This window comes from Anser anser (genome assembly GCF_964211835.1).
Source record: "Anser anser genome assembly, chromosome: 5".
NCBI classification, from domain to species: Eukaryota; Metazoa; Chordata; class Aves; order Anseriformes; family Anatidae; genus Anser; species Anser anser.
Window position 1 is genome coordinate 64,316,062 of NC_139725.1, and position 21,371 is coordinate 64,337,432.

At 39.8% G+C, this 21,371-nt stretch overlaps 1 protein-coding gene across 3 annotated transcripts in view; it reads left to right on the forward strand.

The window, feature by feature from the left end:
• MAP4K5 (mitogen-activated protein kinase kinase kinase kinase 5) overlaps positions 1-21,371 on the forward strand; it is a 69,467-nt gene that overhangs the window by 40,171 nt on the left and 7,925 nt on the right. The window contains exons 8-27 of one of the 3 annotated variants that reach the window (XM_083839191.1): positions 689-761; positions 1,747-1,878; positions 2,441-2,503; positions 3,854-3,935; positions 4,550-4,666; positions 5,031-5,109; positions 6,332-6,390; positions 7,409-7,473; positions 10,158-10,202; positions 11,140-11,182; positions 11,641-11,794; positions 12,383-12,480; positions 12,596-12,637; positions 13,288-13,372; positions 13,465-13,544; positions 17,307-17,367; positions 18,143-18,257; positions 18,378-18,436; positions 19,778-19,881; positions 20,323-20,500. In XM_083839191.1, the coding sequence (XP_083695317.1) occupies positions 689-761; positions 1,747-1,878; positions 2,441-2,503; positions 3,854-3,935; positions 4,550-4,666; positions 5,031-5,109; positions 6,332-6,390; positions 7,409-7,473; positions 10,158-10,202; positions 11,140-11,182; positions 11,641-11,794; positions 12,383-12,480; positions 12,596-12,637; positions 13,288-13,372; positions 13,465-13,544; positions 17,307-17,367; positions 18,143-18,257; positions 18,378-18,436; positions 19,778-19,881; positions 20,323-20,500 (1,734 nt within the window). Of the gene's footprint in view, positions 1-688; positions 762-1,746; positions 1,879-2,440; positions 2,504-3,853; positions 3,936-4,549; positions 4,667-5,030; positions 5,110-6,331; positions 6,391-7,408; positions 7,474-10,157; positions 10,203-11,139; positions 11,183-11,640; positions 11,852-12,382; positions 12,481-12,595; positions 12,638-13,287; positions 13,373-13,464; positions 13,545-17,306; positions 17,368-18,142; positions 18,258-18,377; positions 18,437-19,777; positions 19,882-20,322; positions 20,501-21,371 lie in introns of all 3 variants that reach the window. The other 2 variants (XM_083839189.1, XM_083839190.1) reach the window with 2 other exon arrangements.

Consider the following 21,371-nt stretch of genomic DNA (forward strand, 5'->3'; position numbering starts at 1 on the left):
GTGGTGGCATAGGAGTGCTACGCTAGGAAAGTACAGCTTTTTTTAAAGAAAAAGGAAAAAAAAAAAGTAAAACCTTGAAACTGGTAGGAGCTTCCATTAAACTTGGGTCACACACTGATACCTTCCTTTTGCCTGCTAAGCTAGTTAGATTTGTCCACAGTTATCCTCCAGCTATCGTACTACAAATACAATAAAAACAAAACAGGACTTAAATGGTATTTGGCTCTGCAAGACCACCTGATTATCTGCAGCTCTCAGAGTAAGGGATAATTGTCCCCTAGACAGAATCTCCAGAAATAAGAACAGATGGCCCCCCACAGTTCCTCTGTAATAACACAGAAATAGAACCGTTTCCAAAGCATGATGCTATTTTTCCTCTAGAATATTAAACTAAATGCCCACTAAATTTTGTGAGGTTGCTTGGTTGCTGTTTTGTGAGATGGGAAAAATAGCTAGGAGAGGAACAGGATCATGAGTGAGCTGTACATAGAAACGACTCTTCTTAAATTGAAATCATGTCAGTGTAGAAATTAGCTGATCTCATTATTAATCTTTAACTGTTGAAGCTTAATGAATTTTTAATTTGCATTAATTTGCATTAGTGCTTTTTCATAATATGATACTTCCTAGAATTGAATTGGAGTGTTAAAATCTAAATTTCTAAATATATGATAATTTCATTTTCCAGCTGACTTCGGTGTAGCAGCAAAAATAACAGCCACCATTGCAAAGAGGAAATCGTTTATTGGTACCCCTTACTGGTAATAAACTACTTCCATTTCTATGATTGCATGCAAAGCTAAGTCTGTATTTACAAATCATGCCAAGAATTCTAAAATACACATGCTGAAGTATGTGTATATAAATAAGTAAATAAATACAGAAGAATATGCATGTATTTTAAAATATATGTATATATAGCAAATGAATACATTCGCTTTCTTCCAAGTAAAATGACGAAGAGTAGAAGTCTGGGAACCGCTGACTGTAGCTGGTCCGTTGCTGTAACATAATCTACCTGGTGTTTGAGGCCTCAGATTTCTCTCAACTTTATTAATGCAAAACATTCTCCCCTTTTTTCCAGATATGCAATGGTCATTTAGTTTCTCGCCAGCTTCTTATTCTTCTAGTGAATAAGCTAAATGATGTCTTTCAGATTTCTGCTGTGCAGAAGAAATTGCAAAGAAAAAGATTTTTATCTTTTAATCATCTCTAGTACCTAATTTCTGTGCAAGACAGCTTTTAATATGCTAACTTATCAGTGTAAATCTTGAGCTGGATGAATATGCAAATGTAACTGCCTTTGAATTCTGGCATTACTGTGGTGCAGTTAGGATGCCTTTCTCCAGGGCGATATTCTTAGTATAGACTGACTGCGTTCATACAGCTTAATTCAGACAACGGCTTCTAATTGTTTGCTGCCCTCCTTATCCTGGTGCAGCATGAGGACTCAGGGCAGGAAGATTATCTGGTCATTAAAGCATTTCGCCAGGAATCATGAGACTCAGGTTCTATTCCTAGCTTTGCTGGCAAGTTCACAACCTTAGGCAGAACACGCAACCTCTGTGTTTCTTTTCTCCCCTGATGCTGGGGAGGCGACAGCAGGCTTCTGCCTGCCTTGTGTCCTTTGTGGGGTTTTCTGCACTAGCATTACATAAAGTGCTGCGTGACTCCTGCATGCAGGCAGTGATTCAGATTTGGTTCTCTTCTGTATGCGCTGACTGAACGATGCCTTTGCTTTTAAAGGATGGCCCCAGAAGTTGCGGCAGTGGAAAAGAACGGTGGATACAACCAGCTCTGCGATATCTGGGCGGTCGGCATAACAGCCATTGAGCTTGCGGAGCTTCAGCCACCCATGTTCGATCTGCACCCCATGAGGTCTGCTGGCAGCGGAGCTTGCTTACCTTCCACATCCTCTTCAGTCCTAGCAGGGGCTGTTACGATACACTTCAGCCTTCTTCATAGCTCAGACTTAGAAACCCACACTAGTATTCCTTCATCAATTGCTTTCTGCATGAGCTATGTCTGTTTTTAAGATACCAGTCTGAAGCCAAAGACTTAAATTTAGAATTGAAATTATAAACTGTAATCTTTTAATTTAACAAAAGAAATTCATAGTGTCAGTAACACTGTGATTAAGAACAGGTAGAGTAAATCGCTAAAGAAACCCATAGCCTTAGGTTTAACAAGATTATGCATGGCATTAAAAAGATTTTATTTAAGGATAAGAAAATGAACAACTTCATCGCATCTGTCCTCTAACACAGTATAGACTATAATCCAGTTTCACCAGAATGATTCTTATCATGAATTATAAATTTAAAGTGTTCAGATGTTGGAATGAAATATATATATATTATATTTATATATATATATTATATATATATAATTTGTTGGGTTTTTTTACCGTATGATGACATTATTCTTCCTTTACCTTTAGGGCCTTGTTTTTAATGTCAAAAAGTAACTTTCAACCACCAAAGCTAAAGGAAAAAGCAAAATGGTAGGTTAAACCCTTTCCTTTGTTCAATATTTTGCAGATAAAATGAGAAAATGATTTGTCATTATTGAAGATGGAGCATGACAAATAGTGTGGGCTAGTTTTAAACTCAGTAACTCAGAGAGGTGATTTCACCCAGAAGTTGTTTCACTGAGAAACAGCCAGTCGGTTGTTGCAATGTGAAAACAAATGAGAGAGAACTGAGGTCCAGCAGCCAGTATTTGCTGACGTGGCAGAAAACCAGCAGTATGGGACGGGACAGTCTTACTTTGTGAATTGCCCCCTACCAGTGATCAACGTGGATGTGAAATCTCCCTTCTTGGGTCTTAGGAAGAAAAGCTATTTTTATCCTTTCCCTTTAATTCCTATTTATAAGGTATTTGCCACTGTTAATGGGACAGGTAATTGTTTAATCCTTTCTTGAAGTATGTGCCTCTGCCAATTTACATTCTGCGATAATTCCTTCAACTTGTGATACCTTCCTAGTGCCTGCAGGATTTTGTGTCGTACTTAATAACATTTTATTTTCATATTAATTTTCATGTTTTATTATCAAAACAATTCTGGATTTTTTGCTTGCAATTTTGCTATAAAATCTTTTTACCTTGAGGTATTTGGGTAGACAGGTGTGTGCTAGAGGAAGGGAGAAAACGCTTCTAAATGTTTGTCTCCTGAATCGAAACTGCTCGCTGTAACCGCAGCCAGTCAACGTGCATTACTTCTCCGATTGTAGATGTTAAAACTAGAAGAGGAAATGTGTTTTTTAACATGATTTGAAGTCAAGTGTGCTTGGACTCATGTTGTCCACAGAAGTTACACTAACACAAATGCAACTGGAAAAAAATGCTTGAAAATTTGTAGGTCCAGTTATAACATCGAATCGTACTTCAAATTTACCTAAATCGTTCTGGAAATAGCAACAAAATATTTTAAAGAGTAAATTGAGTCTTTGTCTAGAACTTTGTATTTTATTTTCCTTCCTGTTGCTAAGAGCAGTGAAATTGATAGGTTTGCTTGGATTTTGAGGGTTTGCTAGGTACCTAATTCACAATTTTTACTTTTGCTACCTAATTCTGTAACAGTTGAAACTGGAAAAAGTTTAAATAGCAACATATGTGCTTAGTTTCTTTTCTGTATCCTACCAAAACATTTTTCATGCAAGTTCCATTAATCAAATGTGTTTTTTTCCCTATTTTGTTAACTTGGTAACATAATTATTCAAACCTGAGATGCATTGAGGTACTTGGACAGCATTCTAACTTAGTGCATCCTTTTGTAATCTGTCTAGTTTCTGTGTTAAAATCGAAATGATCTTCCTGAAAAATTAAATATAAAACCTCATTTTCCTTTAAGGTCATCAACATTCCATAATTTTGTCAAAATTGCACTTACAAAAAATCCAAAGAAGAGACCAACAGCAGACAGACTTCTTTCTGTAAGTGACTTGGAACGTTTTGTGATGTTAGTAAATGATCTCTTGCTTCAAAGTGAGCAACAAATCAATGGAAAATCGAACTGGAACAATTTTCTTTCTCTCCCACAATATGGGTGGTGAAACCTGAATGAACGAGACAATGGTTGACTAGAAGAAGTGGCAAGACTTTATTCAGGGTCAGGATTTTTATAAGATTTTTGGTAGGGAAAATTACAGAAAATTGCCTTACGTTCTTCAGCCTGCCCTTTCCACAAGTGGATGTCTCAGCCTCTTAGGTATAGCTGCATGGATGTTGACCCTTCCTGTCACACAAACAGAAAACTGATCTATATAGCTAGCATTTGTTCATGTATCTGTCTTACTAAATTTGACCAAACTACTTTTGTGAAAAATGAAGTTAATGTGTAACTGTTTGTTTGACTCAGAGTTTAATTTCCAACTGTCAAAAGTGTGCCATTTCCATGCTTACAGAGGGGATAGTCACTATGGAGTCATTAAAGAAATACTCAAGCCCCCAAATGAGGCAAAACTCAGTGAAGTTGTATATTGGGTGTTTATTATTGGAAGTTGCATATCAGCTGCATATTATAACTTGTTCTTTTTTATGATTTTAGCATAGCTTTGTAGGTCAGCCTGGTCTTTCAAGGTCTTTAGCTGTTGAGCTGTTGGACAAAGTTAATAATCCTGACAACCATACACACTACAATGAAGTTGATGATGATGATTTTGAGGTGAGAATATCTTTTATTTTCTCCCTTTAGGTAAACCCAGCATTTAGATATCTTGCTTTGCTTTCATCACGTAAGACTCCAGCTTGACAGGGGCACTGCCCCAACATTTTTAGAGTTCCTGTAAGCTACTGTGCTGGAGGAACCAGGAAATCTTGTCAGAGCTTGTCACACTTTTGCTGTGGAGTGTATATGAAGTTCCTGTGTGCGGTTTGTGCAGGGTCTTGGCTTGGACAAAGACAATGTATGTTATGGTGTGTGGCTCTGCAACAGCTATTCTTTCTCTTTGTTGGTTTGATTCTTGATTGAGATCCAACAGAAATGCACATAATTTTTCTAATTTTTTTTCTGTTTACAACTCTTGCAGCCTCACTCTGTTATTCGCCATACAATTCGTTCTACGAACAGGAATGTTAGGGCAGAAAGAACAGCATCAGAGATAAACTGTAAGTTCCAGATATAATTTGCCCGTATGATGGCGTTGATTTGTTTCTACCAAGAGAGGATGTTGTAGTCATTCTTCAGTTGCGTACCCTGGAAAGTCTTTCCTGCTGTTGGCACATTTGAGAAATGAAACCTGAAGAAACAGTGCACAGACATGAATCTTCAATGATATTTTAATAGAATTGTAGAATGGTTTGGATTGGAAGGGACCTTACAGCCCATCTAATTTCAGCCCCTGCCATGGGCAGGGACCCCTCCTGCCAGCCCAGGTTGCCCCCAGCCCTATCCAGCCTGGCCTTGGGCGCTGCCAGGGACGGGGCAGCCACAGCCCCTCTGGGCAGCCTAGGCCAGTGCCATTTTTCCAAAAACAAAACTAAAACTTGCCTATTATTCTGCTGTTTCATTTCATCTCATTGCTGCATAGTAAAGTTCAGGCAGAAACTTTTTATGACCAGTATAGTCTTTCAGTTCTGTGATCTTGTCAGACTTTAAGCCTTACTTAAAACATCAAAAACACTAACTGGAAGCACATAAAAATTAAGAGTGACTTGATAATTAGGAGGGCATCTTTTCACGTGAATACATTGGCTTTCATTCTGTGATGAGAAAACTGTAAAAAAGGTAGCATTTTGTGTTTGTCTTTACACTGTTTCAAGTTCACAAGTTAAACCTTTTCTTGACCGTGTTGGAGCACTTTTAATAGCTGTCCTCACAAGGGTGTCTGTCAACTTAGTGCATTTTCTTTTCATAAAACCTTTTCTTTACTTTTAAAACAATGTTAATGCTCTACTCAGTTGGATCTAAGTTGAAATTTTGAGGGCAGAAACTGCCTTTCTTCAGGTTTGGACAAACGCCTGTTGTAATATAAATACTAGCCGCTCCTCTGAGTCACGTAGGTCTCGCTTTTAGGAAGCTTAGTGTTAACAGCCCCTTTTCTTCTTTCATGTGCATTTAAAAATAACATGTGGTTACACAATTACATTTTAGCTTGCTTTCATATTATGACTTGCTATTTACTTTTCATCTGTTTCTTGTGGGTTTCAAATTTGTGAATTTAAGCATTTAGGCAATAATGATATTTATAGTGGTAGTCATTTAATAGGCAAATTAAGTGTTGTGTACGTTATTTTGTTGTGCTACGGCATGTGCTTCCCTGTAGTAAGCATCGAAGGGACATTAGCGTAATGTTGTATGTATTAAAGTTGACAACGTTATGTTTTGTAGTTGATAAGCTCCAGTTTGAGCCCCCTCTACGGAAAGAAACTGAAGCTCGGGATGAAATGGTAAGGACAAGTTTGTTTTTTCCTTCCTTTACTAAAATCGTAGCATCTTCATTGCTTTGTGGTTCAGCTCTAAGTAATTTATGTCTGAAGTGCAAAGTCATGAGAAGGCTACTCTTGGTCCCTGGACAATCGAAACATTTTTAAGAAAATGAATTGCCCTCTATGCTTTGTGCAGAGAGTCATGCTCAGATGAAAACAACAAGTGCCAATTAATTTGATAATGTGGAGAGGCTGTTCTGCATTTGAGTCCCTGATCTTACCATCATCAGAGTTTATTTGCTGCTTGTTTCTTGGAGCCCAGCCAACTTGCATGCAGACTTTTTGCCCCCTGTGAGCTGCTGCTGTTTATTCCAGTTCTCAGCAGTTTACTTCAGATCAGCTAATTAACGTTCTTTTGGGTTAGTATGTGACTGTTTAAAAGGGCTCCATTTTTTAATAAGTGTTGTGAATAGCAACAGCTGCCATTAATTTTGATTTGGAGAAACCAGTGCTCCGTGTTCCAGAAAAATCCCACTCCTATTTTTTTAAAGCTGTACTCGAGTTCACCAGGTGGATGCAAGTTCATCTTATTTGCATGTGACTTCAGAGACTTGTACATGTTGTTACTGATGAGGTCCCCTTGGTACGGTGACAGCAATGCCCCCAGCCTTCCCTGACAGTATTTCATACGAGTTTGGAGGTGGCTGCACTATGTTCTCTTGTTGGAAGAGTGTCTTGGAAGTGCCCCGAGTGGAAAATCCTTACTGAGTTTTCACCATAAGTTTTTGCTTTCATGTTATTTAACGTTACTTGATACTGGCATTATACCATTTCCAGATGCTGCTTTTCAGTCTGAGTCTAAGAAGAAAATATCTTTTCAGTAATTGTTTTGTAACTATATTGTGAAACATTACCTCACTTTGGAATTTTATTTATTGCTAATGGGTCATTCTGCAGAGCTTGGGAATCTCCCAGGCTTCTTCACGTGCTGTGGATTCAGTTTGATAGGAAAAAAAAATGAAAATCTCTTCATCCTCAGGTGGTGGCAGCTGGCAATGACTTTGCTTCACATTGGAATCCTTTTGTTGAAGGTGGAAGCAGCAGGTAAGTATAGAGTTTTAAAACATCTTGTATTTCTGTGACTTAATATCAAAATATAGTCTGAAAGAAATAAATAGAGGTGGAAAATCAAACCTTAAGCCCGAATTTATTTTAATATTTATAAAATCAAAGGAGATTTTACCCAGTTTTCAGTCATCCTTCTACTGTTGGTTGGTCATTGTCTTGGAGAATGGATTTTAATCTCTTTTAATAATGAACAGTAGTTTATTTTAAATTTATTGTAGCTCCCAGTTGTAGATGGAAAGCAAAGCATACACGTGTATGTCTGCCATGCTGAAATAACATTGCCAAAGCCAATTTTCTGAAGCGAAATCAGAAACCTTGCAAGGGCTGAGTTCAGGCTCCTGCACTACCCTTGCACGTCTCTTGTGAGCCACTTCTGTAGTTGTGACATCCTGTGGCAAATATTTTCGCAGTGCTGAAGGGCAGGTCTTTGCCAGTAAGCGAGGAGAAACCAGTTCTGAAGATTTCGTGGTGTGACTGCGCGGCTGCTGCTGTGGGTGTCTGCTTAGCGCAATCTATAATAACAGCCGTATAGTGTTAAGGGGTGCAGTGTTTTAGGCAAAGATATGCTCTAACTGATTTTCTCTGGGCTAAAGCAGGCCTAAAGTAAGGGGGCACAACGGTGTCCAAGTTAGGACTGAATTTAACACGTATGTGGCTTCCTTTTGCTGCAAACCACCAGATTCTGCCTTTAAAGGCAACCTTTGAATTCGTGTTGAGCGATATGAATGTTTAGTAATAGTGGTGCGCATATGTAGGGAAAGATGGTATTTCAGTTCAAATAATTGAGGCTCAAAGAGCCTCTTTCCCATCTTTATTTGGAACTGAGCAGCACACAGTAAATTTCTTTGGCTTTTTTGCAGATAAAGTCTTGCACAACCTGTCAGCTGACACTCCAGCCCCCTGGAAGGCTGACCTTGTCACGTAGATTGCTGGTGTTTGGGTCTATTTAAGTTCAACCCATTTTTGTGTTCTCACTGTCATCGTAGTAAAAGTTCAGGGTGGCTTTCTAGACCCTGCCTTTCTCTGTCCAGTAATGACAGTGGCTTCTTTCCTTCCTTTGTTCATGTTCTTTGCTTGTGTGACCCTGATGAACTAAAAGATTGCAAGCCGTTCTCATGAGTGGTGAGTTTTCTGCAGACAGCTGGAATCTGCAGGGTTGAGGAGCAGGGAGGGAGGAAAGCTCTGATTTCTCATCCTCATATCCTCCCTGCGAAGTGACTTACTGACTTGGTTCTGTCTCTCTGCCATTATTAAGATTGTCCATACCAGACTATATTGCAGAATGGATGTAGCTGTAGCAAGCGTTGCTAGGGATATAAATTTGTAAATAGATACGGATTCAGTACACAATCTCTCTGATTGAAAGGAGAATAGTCATAAAACTTCTGGATGGTCAGTCTGTGCCGCTTACTTGGAATCCACTTCCAGTTTAAAAAGATAAACAGGAAATGCATAGCTCCTCTGTCCCCAGCAATTCAGAACAACACCAGGGATGTGAAGAGAGGATGCGTGCTGGGGGAAGACAGACAGACGGACTTGCTTTTCATGTCCCTTGGCTTTTATCAGAGTAATGGCAATTGTTATGTTTGATCTGGGAATTATGTCAGTGGAAAGAGGCATATCAGAAATTGTACCTGAAGATTGAACGTACTCGTTGGCTCTTCTCACCCTTATTGTAGTATTTTAAATGACTTCCTGTGTAGATTTTTTATATTATGGACGTATTTTTTTGCTGATGGGTAGGCCTTTCTTTTTTTTTACTAGCTCCTGGTGACAACTGCTTTTCCTTCAAAACAAATAAATTGTAGGGAAATTGTATAGCAATCCATATGTGGTTGGATTAGTTTTTGGGTAATGTGTTCTGAATTTCCCATTAGTTACCCCTGTAGCCATTCCTCACTGGGTGACGTGTGTGGTGGTGGGGTTTGGGAGTGTCTGCACTGTAGGCTGACTTGTCTGCAGAGTCTTGGGTTGCACCAGGCTTCTGCTGCCCGAAGAAGCCTGCCTCTGCTGGAGCACCGAGACAGCCAGCTTGCGAGCTGCTGCTTCCATTGCAGAGCTGCTGACTGCAGAGGCCTGGACTTCACGGTACCACAACAGCATACTAAGGAATGCATTTGGATGTGTAATGATCAATTATTTTTTTGTTGTTTTAGAATGACATTTTCGGTGCTTCTCTGATCCTCTAGTCACAATTTCTTTTTTTACCTTTTGCTGGCTTTGAAAGAAAAGTTCCCGCTGTTGTGGGAAACAGTCTGTGTCTTGAGCGTACAACACTCAAGGAAGCAATTTTCCACTATTTCTTCTTTGTAGAGGCTTTTCTCCTTTTGTAACTTCCTTAGTTTTCCTTTTTTTGTTGTTTCTATTATTAGGCATTTCAGCAATATTTAAAATACCATGTAGGAAGAGGAAAGATTAGTTGATGGTATCTTGTGTGGAAGAGAGCTGAAATGGTTCTTGGGGGTGGGCGGTGAGGGAGGGAGGGAAAGGAAGCGACTGTGCTGAATTGAAAAGGGCTTAATGCAGTGAGAGAGAAGCACCGTGTTTTGTAAAGGGCTGGAGATGCTCTTTACAAAACTGAATGGTATTGTCACCGATCAGTTCGGTTGCACATGTCAACCTTAGAGCAGAGCTCCTAATGTTATAAACATTTCACCTAGGGGACTGCTTACAAAATTTGGCGATGGGAGTGAAGATGTTGAAGAGTGAGTGAACCTCCTTCGTGTACAGTTGCTTTACTCCGTGTGGCTCTCGCTAAGCAGGCAGCGTTCTGGCAAAATCGCATCCCCTAAAATGCTGCAGGCAGCTTTGCCACCCGTAGAAGCGAGGGCTGGCTGCTCTCAAAGATCTAACGCACGCTTGACTGTTTATCTGATCATCTGGAGAATGTACGCAAAGCAATGCTTTCTTCCTTTGCTCTCCTTCCTGAGGTTATTTTAGGATGTGTGGAAGTGCCTAATACTTGAAAGTAGACTTCGTGTTGACTAGTCTGCCAGGCCTCATAGCGGCAATGGGCATGCAAATATTCCTGCAGAGCTCTGGGAGGGTTTGTGCAACTCCTGTTACCCAGACGTTTGAGTGATCCAGAACTGCGCTGAAAAACAGCAAGCTGCACCGAACGGCTGTGAACCCTTTTGTTGGTTGGCCCGAAGTTCAGGTGCAGTTGGGGTTGCTGTTAGTAGATGTCCAATGAACTTGTTTTGTCACTTGGGAAAAACTGGGGGAGAACATTGCTCTGTGATTTACTGGCTGATCCAGAAATGCAGCATTTTCACTGTCAGGAAGAATTTATGACAAAAAACGAGTGCAAAAGTAAAATCCAAGCAGCGGAAGGGGGGTGCCTTCAGAGAACTAGTCCTTTAACATGTGTGCTTTGAAAATTTCAATACCCTTCATCACAGAACGCTCTCTAATGTCTACGTTTATGAAAGAACATGAGTTTATCAAAAACAACACTTCTAACAAGATTAACATGCTTTTTTATTTTTCCACCCTTGGACTTCTAGTTTAACACTGTTCATGCAAAGCTGTGATCAGTCTTCTCTATGCGTCTGGCTTGTATCATTTACAGTCTTTGTTCTCAAGCAAGTCTATTTATATTGTTGATTTAACTAAGACAACTTCTACGCCTTTTTATTTCAGATCAACACTAAAGCGAGCAGGGCCACCTCCTCTACCTCCTAAGGTAAGTGACTGTGGTTTTAGGCAGCAAAACCCCACTCGTGCAGCCTCTGCCGTGCTTATGTTGGATGCTCTCGGTAGGTTATAAATTCTCTTAAATACCATTTGCTAGCTGACTTCATGTATTTTATGCTGACTTGCAGTCTGTGCAGTCTTGACCTTTGGGAACTGCTGGCCTTGTGCGCTGTTCTAGACAAAGTGAGTGTTAGATATTTTCTCTCTAAAGAGAGCATGCTGTGCGGAATGGCCTCTCAGTCAGCGTTGTGCCCGCTGCTGGGATTTTTCCATCAGAGAAGGAATACCTCTTAGATTATTCTTCTGACAAACGGCTTTGTTCAAAGGCTGATTTACTTATTTATTTTTCTAATGCAGAAGCAGTGTGACTTGAACTAAAATTTGCTTTAAGTGTATGCTTCCAGATGCCATTTCCCAGGTAATCGTCACCTCTTTTGTTTGTTGCAGCCAAGAATAAACAGTTATCCCGAGGAAAATCTCCCGGATGATGAGAAATCTCAGACGATAAAGCATTTCCCCGACTCACAGAACAGAGCCCCACCAGCTCATAGGAGACAGAGTATTCCTGTTTGTGGGCCTCAGACTGATTCTTCCCCCATTGGTATGACCAGCAGCATCAGTAGCCCAGGATTGCTCACAGCTAGATACAGCGACTTGGGTAAATGCATTGCACTTCCTAAAGGTGCCTTGTTTCCTTTAAAAGGAAATCAGTTTGGGAGTCAGCTCTGTTCTCAGAAGATGGTTATTTTAATACAGGCTGACCATGAAGTGAACCTGTCCTTTTTACATGTGTGCTGGTTCTTGTTAGAGCCATGACCCGTGGTGGAAATGTCCTTCCCAAAGCAGGGATGCTCAGCCAGTCAATACTATTGCCTGCAGGAATAACATAAAAACAAGTGTGCAGGAAGAACCGTCTGTGAGGACGTTGCCGCAGCTTTATTCTCAATCCTGTTCAGCCTGGGGACTGTTTGGATAATGGGAAGCCTTTTTTACTGTGTAGCTTTGCATGCAGAAGAGTAGCCAGCTGCTCTTGAAAGGGTTCAGCCACCTGAGAAGTGTATACGCAAGTTTCAGAGTTCACTATGCTGTACTCCCACTAGGCACAGGGAGAAGAGAGAATAGGGCAGCAAAATATTTTCTATTTCGTTATGTCAAGTGAGTTCCAAAATGTGCCTGGGCTTCCTTCTAGGAAATGGGGATGGCATGTTGAAACTAATTGAAGAAAATGCAGAAGGATCTGGACAAATCCCTCAGCTGCCACGTAAAAAAGAGAAAAGAGATTTTCCTGTAAGTATTGTGGCTCTCAGTCTGATCAGTTGCCCTATTTCACATATCATTTCAAGCTAGCTAGTTTTATTTCAGTGCATGGGAGCTATTTTATGATCCTTCTCTCTTCCTGCAGAAGCCAGCGATCAATGGTTTACCACCCACACCGAAGGTGCTGGTAAGAAGCCTCATTTGCAGTGGGAATTATTGGAAGTCTGCCATCATGTCATCTCTCCAGTGTCAGAAAGGTTTATTCTAGAATGAGCCACCACCTCATCTGGGCTGATGTGCACGTCGTAGCCAATTACTTTTCACTCAGTTATTTGTGCACTGAATCCAAGATACTTGTTTCCTTTTCTTAAAAACTTCCCTTCACCATTCAGTCAGGATGTGAAGAGATGGAGACTTCACTGGCTCTGTGGGCTGTGATCTCCAGTGGCATTCGCTGTTTAATCCAGAGAAAGGGGGGAAGGAGGTAGCGATTGGAGAGGGTGTTACTTGCCTGAATGTTTCTGCTTGATTTGCTTTCTTACACAGTTGCATAAGCACTCAGTCTTCTTACCTAGTGGGTAAGAATTGTCCATATCATTTTGATCGCTCTTTGCATTTCTTAATGTATATGAAGTCTATGAAAAGGTTTGGAAGGCTGCATTGTAATTGGGGGGGAAAGATAAAAATGTTTTCTATCAAAGCGGGTTAGAGTAAGTTTGTGTCTGAAGGGAAGAGGGCCATGCTGGGTGTACAATCCTGTGCTAAGTAGCCAAGTGCCAGAAGTTAAGACCTTTATACAAGAAACATGTTTCAGGTTTCAGTTTTTGTGTCTTTCAGATGGGAGCATGTTTTTCCAAAGTCTTTGATGGTTGTCCCTTGAAGATTAATTGTGCAACATCGTGGATACATCCAGATACTAAAGGTAAAGTTACTTTTTGTGTTTGTATGTTAAGGCTGCCTGTTACTAAAGTGCTAATGAGCTTGTGAAATAAACCATTTCTCTTAATTTTATAGATCAGTACATTATCTTTGGAACAGAAGAAGGTATCTATACTTTGAATTTGAATGAACTTCACGAAGCAACAATGGAACAGGTGATCTTTGGCGTATTGAACACACAGAATAGATTTAGCAATACTATGAAGCAAGAAAGTTTTATATTAAAGGGGGGGTAGATGGGATGCCAAACTTTGTGGCATAAACTGATTCACATCGAAGTAAACACTGGAAGTCTTAAAATTAGTAGTTCCCTTACCTGATTTTGTTGTTGCTCTTTATATAACACTGCTTTCAAAGGACCTCTGTACTAAACTAGCTTTCTTCTCTGTGGAGACAACTGATTACCTACCTTTTCTTTCTCCATTTTACCTCCACTAGATGGCATATTGCTTCTCCACTGCATGCTACCAAAGCCCTCAGCCATTTAGTTTAGTTGGTGGTGTTACCACCAATAAGTATGCATTTGCTTCAGTTTTCTTGGGCTCTCTAACCCTTTCCAAAGAGCTTCCACTTCATAAAATCATGGCGTTGTTACATTTGCCTTTTTAGAGTCAGAAGTAGCAGGGTGTTTTTGCAAGGGAAGCATTGGCAGAGGCTGATAATGAGATGTACACCTGCAGCCTTCAAAAGCAGTTCACAAAGGCACTTCAGGCCTCTAAAGTGTTACATTCGGTCAAGACATGGCACAGGACAAAAGCCACAGGTGACGAGGTGGACATCTATGACTAATAGTGAGAGAAAGATGATTTCACAGAAAGGGCATTGTATAGATGTCTGTGCTTAAGAGGAAAAAAATCCTTTGTTTCTGGGAAGTTCTTGATAGAAGACAGAACTTCAGGGGCAAAAGAAAGGGGGAAGCAGTTCAGCAAGGTCAGGGAGGGGGTAGCTTGGCACAGACAAAAAAAGAGAAGGTTATAAATGGCTTGATGGTGAGAAATCTGAATTTGAATGTAATATAGCGAGAAGACGCTTTCACGTTGAGAGGGAGGGCCGTGTACCTGAATGCAATAGAAGAACGTTGAATATGAAGTTTGTTTTTTTTTTAATCTTTTTGTAGCATCAGCAGACATGGCATCATAGAATCAAAGAATGGTTTGGGTTGTTCCACATGGGGAACAACGACTTACTTTTGTAACAGGTTTCCCAAAAATGTGGTGACTACTGTTGGCGACCACCTGGCCTTACCTCAATTTTCTCTTCCCTCAGTTAGTAAAACTAATCTGTTTTTTGTATATTTTCCTAATTTATTTTATGTGACAGTCTTCTCTAGACTCTTCCAGATGCTTTTTTTTTGTATCAAGAGGTTAAACATGGCAGTGTTTGGTAGAGAGAACCTAGCACTATCTACTTATGACATTTAATGCATCCCACAATGAGAGTTTCCTTTTCTGTGAGAGCATCCTCAGTTGGCAGAGGTTACGTGTGATTCACTACAAACCCCAGAGGCTTTACAGCAGTGCTTCAGCCATGCCAGTTGTTTCCCTGTTCGCATTTATTCATTACATGATTCCTCCCCACTAAATGTTGGTGCTTGAGATTTTTTTTAACCATTTCTCAAATTTTTAATTCTGATCACATCCTCCAAAGTGCTTGTTGTCTCTCCAAGGATAGTATCTACTGGTTTCAGAAGCACACTCTTACTCCATTACTAATTTCTCAGTGAAAATGCTGAACAGAACCACACGTAGAAAAGACACTATGTATCTGCAGGCTGCCCTTTTCCCCTACTAAATAGCAAATTTCTGATAGATACTCTTGTTTTCATATTTTCTTTCTGCATTTTCTTTTACTTCATATTTTCTCATTCTGCCCTTGGAAACAGCATGTGAGACAAAGTCCTTCACATATGTTTCATGTTTCAGTGCACCCAGCAGGGCAGTTACTCTGTTGAAAAAGAAAATTCTGATGTTCAAATGCAGCCCCTTCTGCACAAGTCTGCACTATCTTCTCGTGTTATCCTCTTGCTAATTACAAAGTGGGTGGCTTGTTCTTGTGCTACCCCAGATGACCAGTCAGTCCGCCAGGCTTTTTTGCCGCTCTCAGAGTTCAGCCTAGGTGCTGTGTTTGTCCTTCCTGAGGTCCTTGGTCGTCCTCCAACAGCTTTGAAAATGATTGTTACTGAGGCCTTGGGGTTTGAGCCAGTTCTTAAGTACTGTTAAGTAAACTTTTGGGGGGCCTGCCGACATGAGTATATGTAGTCGGAATAATGATTAATGTGTTTTTTATCTGCTTCTAGCACAAGCTTCTACCCCAGTGCCACTAACTGTGCTAATCATGCAGTTCAGATGAATTTTCACTTCTGTCAAGCTGGGGTCCTAGCCATTTGTTTTCCCAGTTACCACATTTATTGACTTCTCTCGTTGCCTTTGTGTACTTTGCATTGGTAATCGGATTTGCATCTTAACCTTTAAGTTTCTTTCTTCAGGCTTATCCTGTGATTTTCTCTTCAACCTCGCACCCTTGTTTTCATTTTCTGTATTGTATGTGTGTGATACTTAAGGTTTGGGGTGGAAACAACAAATACCCATCTCGTGATAGCTTGGAGAGGGTTCACAGAGAACTGTACCCCTTCTCTTCCAGTGGCAGCATCAAATGAAGCTAACGGAAGCCAAATTAAAAATAAACAGTGGGTAACTGGCCTGGGATGTTTTGCTGTGGGGAGTTACAAATGCTAGGAATTACACGAGTTCAGAGGGGAGTCTGGGCAAATTTATGGAAGATGAATCCTCTGAAGATCACTAAGAGCATAGAACCCCTGTCTGGCTCGGCAGGTTTCCAAGCTGAAGAACCTTGGCACCTGGCAGAGTACTTGGTGCAGTATTACATTGTTTTCATAGGCTGACAAGTTTTTAGAAAAAATTATGTCACTTTATAGAGTCTGTTGGAAGTAGGTGTTAGTTTAGGCAGACGTTTGCTTGAACCAGCAGAGCTGTTCCTTTGTAGATCCTTGATTCGAGCGTCTTTGCTCTGTTGTGCAGTGGTTTCTCTCAGTGGAGCTGTCTGCTGTTGTCTTTTTTTAAAGTATCCTTTCAAAACAGCTCGATCTTATGAACTCTTCTTTCTCTTCATGGAATTTCTTCTCATGGGAGGTCCTTACCTATGAATCCTCATCAATAAATTCAGTCTCTTTAAAAAAAATAAATTGTATCCTTATTCCTTCCGTTGTTGAGACTCCTGAATGCTGTCATTTTCCTGTCACTGTTAGCAAAATTCCCTTCCTCCTTCAGGTTGTCAGGAGGCTCTTAACTTCACATTTTCTCGGACCTAGATTAGCTACTTCTTGAGTAACTTCTTTGCCCTGAAACAAAAGTCCCAATGCCTTCCATGAGCTGCCTGTTTACAAAGCAGTATGCTAACATAAATAGCCAGCAGATAAGTCCCACAAAATACAAGATTTTGTGCTAATTCAAGTTACTTAGAAAATATGACTGCCTTTTTTTAGTTTTCCCTCTTCTGACTTGCTTGGGGCTTAGCAGGCTTCTGTAATAACATTACTGTCTCCCTAGCTGTCATTCCTGAGCATGCTGTATCTGTCTATTTATGGTATTCCAGTCTTGCCAGTTGTCCCACTTCAGCTCTGTGCTGCTAATTAAAAAATAAAGAAAAACTGAAGTTTGAAAGTTTCAGGGGTGGAAGATGGCAGGAATGAAAACTGGTTCAGCCAAAAAATAAAAAATAAATAAACAAACTAAGCAAGGGGTCCAAAGGAGTGAGTTAAAGGGGAAAATGTAGTTGAAGCTGGGACATTCTCCAGCGTCCATCACTGCAGGAGTGGTGACAGATGTGGAGCAAGCAGAGAAAGCCATGGTTAGAAATTCCTGTATGCTTCTAGTAATGGAGATAATTTCTTTCTTCAGTTATTTCCCCGAAAGTGCACCTGGCTGTATGTTATCAATAACACCTTAATGTCCTTGTCAGGTATGTATAAGCAGAAAAAAAAAATTTAAATGATTAAAATTAACATTCGGTACAATGTCTGTTCATCGCAGTGAAGTAGAAAACTGTACATTATTTCTTGCGTTTGTATAGAAAGTTTTGCTTCGTGTTTTAATTTGAAAAATTTTATTAGATAGGGCTTGATAACACTGCTGCATTACCAAAATATAGCTGTTTGACAGCATGTTTGGTATGAACCAGAGTTAGAAAATAAATACACCCTAAAAAAAAAATAAAAATTCAAGTTAAAGAACCGTGAGGTGGCTGTGAAATACTACCAATCCATCAGATGGATCCTTAAAAAAAAAAAAAAAGAAAGAAAAAAGAAAATTCAGCAGTTGTCGTGGAATTTCTAGGCAGGAAACAGAGGTAGCGTGGCATGCAGACTAATTGCAGGGTTGTGCCTTTGAACGTACAGGGTTTTGTGTAGCACCACTTTTACTGATTTATAAAGATGTCCTGATAAAATGAATTGTTGCTGTATAATTACGGCCTTCCAAAAATGTGTACATAAAACTAACTTTCAGAGCTTTTTTTAGTGTTACTGAAATGAATTTTGAGTTGAATGATGTGTTTTCTCTATATGCATTATTATTGTTGTCTTGTTTTATTTTTCTTCATAATTGGACTTGAAATATCTGACGCATGTGGTCCATTTTTCTAGAAGGTAATTTTCTATACATATCTTTCTCTAAAATGTACGTTCCTCTGGCGGAGGTGTGTGTGCCATATCAATTTGTGCTGTTCTCTTTTACAGGGAAAACATTCCAGCTCTACTCCCATAATTTAATAGCTTTGTTTGAACAAGCCAAGAAAACAGGATTAGCTGCTCATATTCAAACCCATAGGTTTCCTGACAAAATATTACCAAGGTACAAATCTTTCACTTACAATTATTAACAAGTGACAATTTTCTTGAATGCTGTTGAACTGGTAGCGTGAAAGGCCCTTGGCATCTCTTGTTGATGCATTTTTTGTACCTGTTATTCCAGGAAGTTTGCCTTAACGACAAAGATTCCTGATACGAAAGGATGCCACAAATGCTGTATAGGTGAGTAGGCGTTCAGTTTCACAGGTTTTTTCCTGGTCTTTGTTGTTCAGGCATGGCATGTCTTCAGCTCATTGCTTTTTAATAAACTTATAGTTAGTCCACTGTTCAGAAAACAGTATGACTACAATATTTCTTAATGTTGTGCTTAACTAGTGCACAACTTCCCTTCGAATTATTGCAGGGGATCTTTATGCCGGTCAATGGAAATGATAACACAGGCATTTTTGGTATCAGCTCTTAACCTAGAAATGTTGCTACCTAGAACAAGACCCATTGGGAAACCCTGGAGAATGCCGGTAGCATGCAGCTGACGTGTTGCACGCTGTTTTTGAGAGCTGCCAAGGGTGAATCTGAAGCTCTCAGTGAATAAGTAGATGTTTGGGATCACTGGTTTCAGGCTGCCACATGAGCCAGCTGGTTGCTGTGACATGCAGGCTGCCTGCGAGTGTCACGCTTGGTACAGAGTCCCGGACTTGGTGCCATACACAAACACCCTTTCTGGTTTGTCAGTTTGCCTCAAGCTTTGACCTAGATCCAATTTTTAGGGAGGCTAATGTGAAAATAATATTTTCCACAAAGAAAAGGCTGGGCATGAATAAAAATGATGTCAGTATGGGGAGGACTGATGCCATTTCTCAGTGTTCTAAGTACCCACAAAAAAGTTAAAGCTTGTGAAGTTACAAACTTGTCTTTGGCTTCGCTGACTTTCAGGAAGGTTTGGGTTTTCTACAGAACACGTCCTTTTGAAAACTGGCCCCAGTGCTGTGTGAAATTGTATTTTATGCTTTTGCTTAAGCAAAATACAAAGTACCTTGTAGCAAACTTGGACATCCTGTTTAGCTCATCTAAAGTGTCTACAGTAGTCATATTTACAAAGTATTCCTGAAATCAGGCTGGTCTTTTATCTAACTGAGGAAAACAAAAAAATCATATTGCATTAGCTGTCAAAGCTCACAGGAAGTTCTGGGGCATCTGGACTGCTTGGGAATCTTTTTGGTGTAAGTCACAACGTGACCCAGACCTTTCACTCCCCCTCCTCACTCAGCCCCAAGAAGAAGGTGTTATGACTTTTCTGGCCACTCAGCGTGTGGCCTCTTTACTGGAACTTAAAAAATGCCAGTGGTTATTAATTACAAGGGTAATTTAATTTATCTGGAATGTAGCACAATATTAATCACGGCAGATATTTGAATGGAAATCCAGAAAACAATTACCAGTGTCAAAGTGAGACTGTTTCTGTAGTTATTTGCAAAGGTATCTGCAGTTTTTATTTTCAAGTATTCATTGAGCTTCCTGGACTTAAAATTTTTATTTTTTTTTTTTCCTGTTTATTTTATATAGTAAGAAATCCATACACAGGACACAAGTACCTCTGCGGTGCCTTGCAGTCTGGAATTGTTCTGCTACAGTGGTATGAGCCAATGCAGAAATTCATGTTAATAAAGGTAAATAGATGTTCTAAACTAAAATGAGATTATTTTGCATCTCCTTCTTACCTGCTCCAAGATCTTAATTGTTGTATGGTTGTTGAAGTAACCTTTCTAGAATTTGTAATGGAAAGTACATCCCAGGATAGTCCCATTTGTGGGTTCTGAGCACTTGAATTTCTGGCTTGACACACATTGACTCAGAAAATCCGGTGACTGAATCAGTCAAATGTTGGATCAAGCCCAGTACTAGCAATAATGGACTAGCGTGCCTCTGCGCAGCCTAATGTTGCTCACAGCTCATGCTGTCTTAAAAAAAATCACTCCTAGTAGCAGTGAAACACTGTTCTGTATCTTGTACGCTTCGTGCATGTCATTTTAGGCTTCTTTCTTCCAAGGTAAAAGGAAACTTTTTAAAAATGCTTTTTTTTCCCTTTTTTTTTTTTTTTTCTCCCTCAGCACTTTGATTTTCCTTTGCCAAGCCCTTTGAATGTCTTTGAAATGCTAGTGATACCAGAGCAGGAGTACCCGATGGTCTGCGTAGCTATCAGTAAGGGTGCTGAACCAAATCAGGTAGTTCAGTTTGAGACAATCAACTTGAACTCTGCTTCTTCATGGTTTACAGAAATTGGTGCAGGTAAGACTCTTGGTCTGTCTTGCAGCTATTTTATTGTCTGGTAACTGTTGAATATCCCTTCCTCAGAAGTCATTTGGAAACCCTTTATGCTAGGCAAAATGATGCAGCTTCTCTATGTAAAGCATATAGAAGCCGATCCCAAGTCCTTCTTGTGATGATTTGCCAACCTTACTGTAAACTATCTTAAAAGACTTCATTTTTAGACGCATCTTTTATTAAACTTCCTTAAATAGTAATGCAGACCCTGCTGATCGAGTTCTCATTTGTGGTTGCATACTTTTTACTGGGGTCAGCCTTAATGCTCTTTCCCCTTTTTTCCTGTGTAAAGACTCACATAAATGCATTCTTGTCTGTCCTCCAGTCCTTGGGGGAGGCTTGTCATCTTCAGCTGGCTATTAATAAGTAGAATGTTTTGTTTTATCTTCAAAAGCTGGTTGATATTTTGCAGATGCTTTTCTTTGCTGGCTTTGTTGGATGCAATTTTTAACCTTTAGATACAGCTGTATTGAGAAATTCATTAAGAAAAAGTATGCAAACTATTAAATTCTAGTTTAATATCAGCACAATAATCTTTCCCGATGTGAATTTAAAGGAAAAGAACATTTTTTTAGGGGCAAAGATTCCCTTGATGATTCCTTTTGTTCATTAGCATGCCCCTTCCTGAAGGAAGCTGACTTTCTGTGCTGAACTGTAACATAAAATCTATTTTATGCCAATAAACAGTAGTGCTTTCATATTAAATACATGCTTTGAACTAAGAGGTTTGTCCTTAGGCCCTGTTCTGCTCCTATAACATTCTGAGATCATGCAGCCTTAAAAATATAAAAGAATAAAAATATTGTAGCTTGCAAAATGCTCATAGCATACTGAA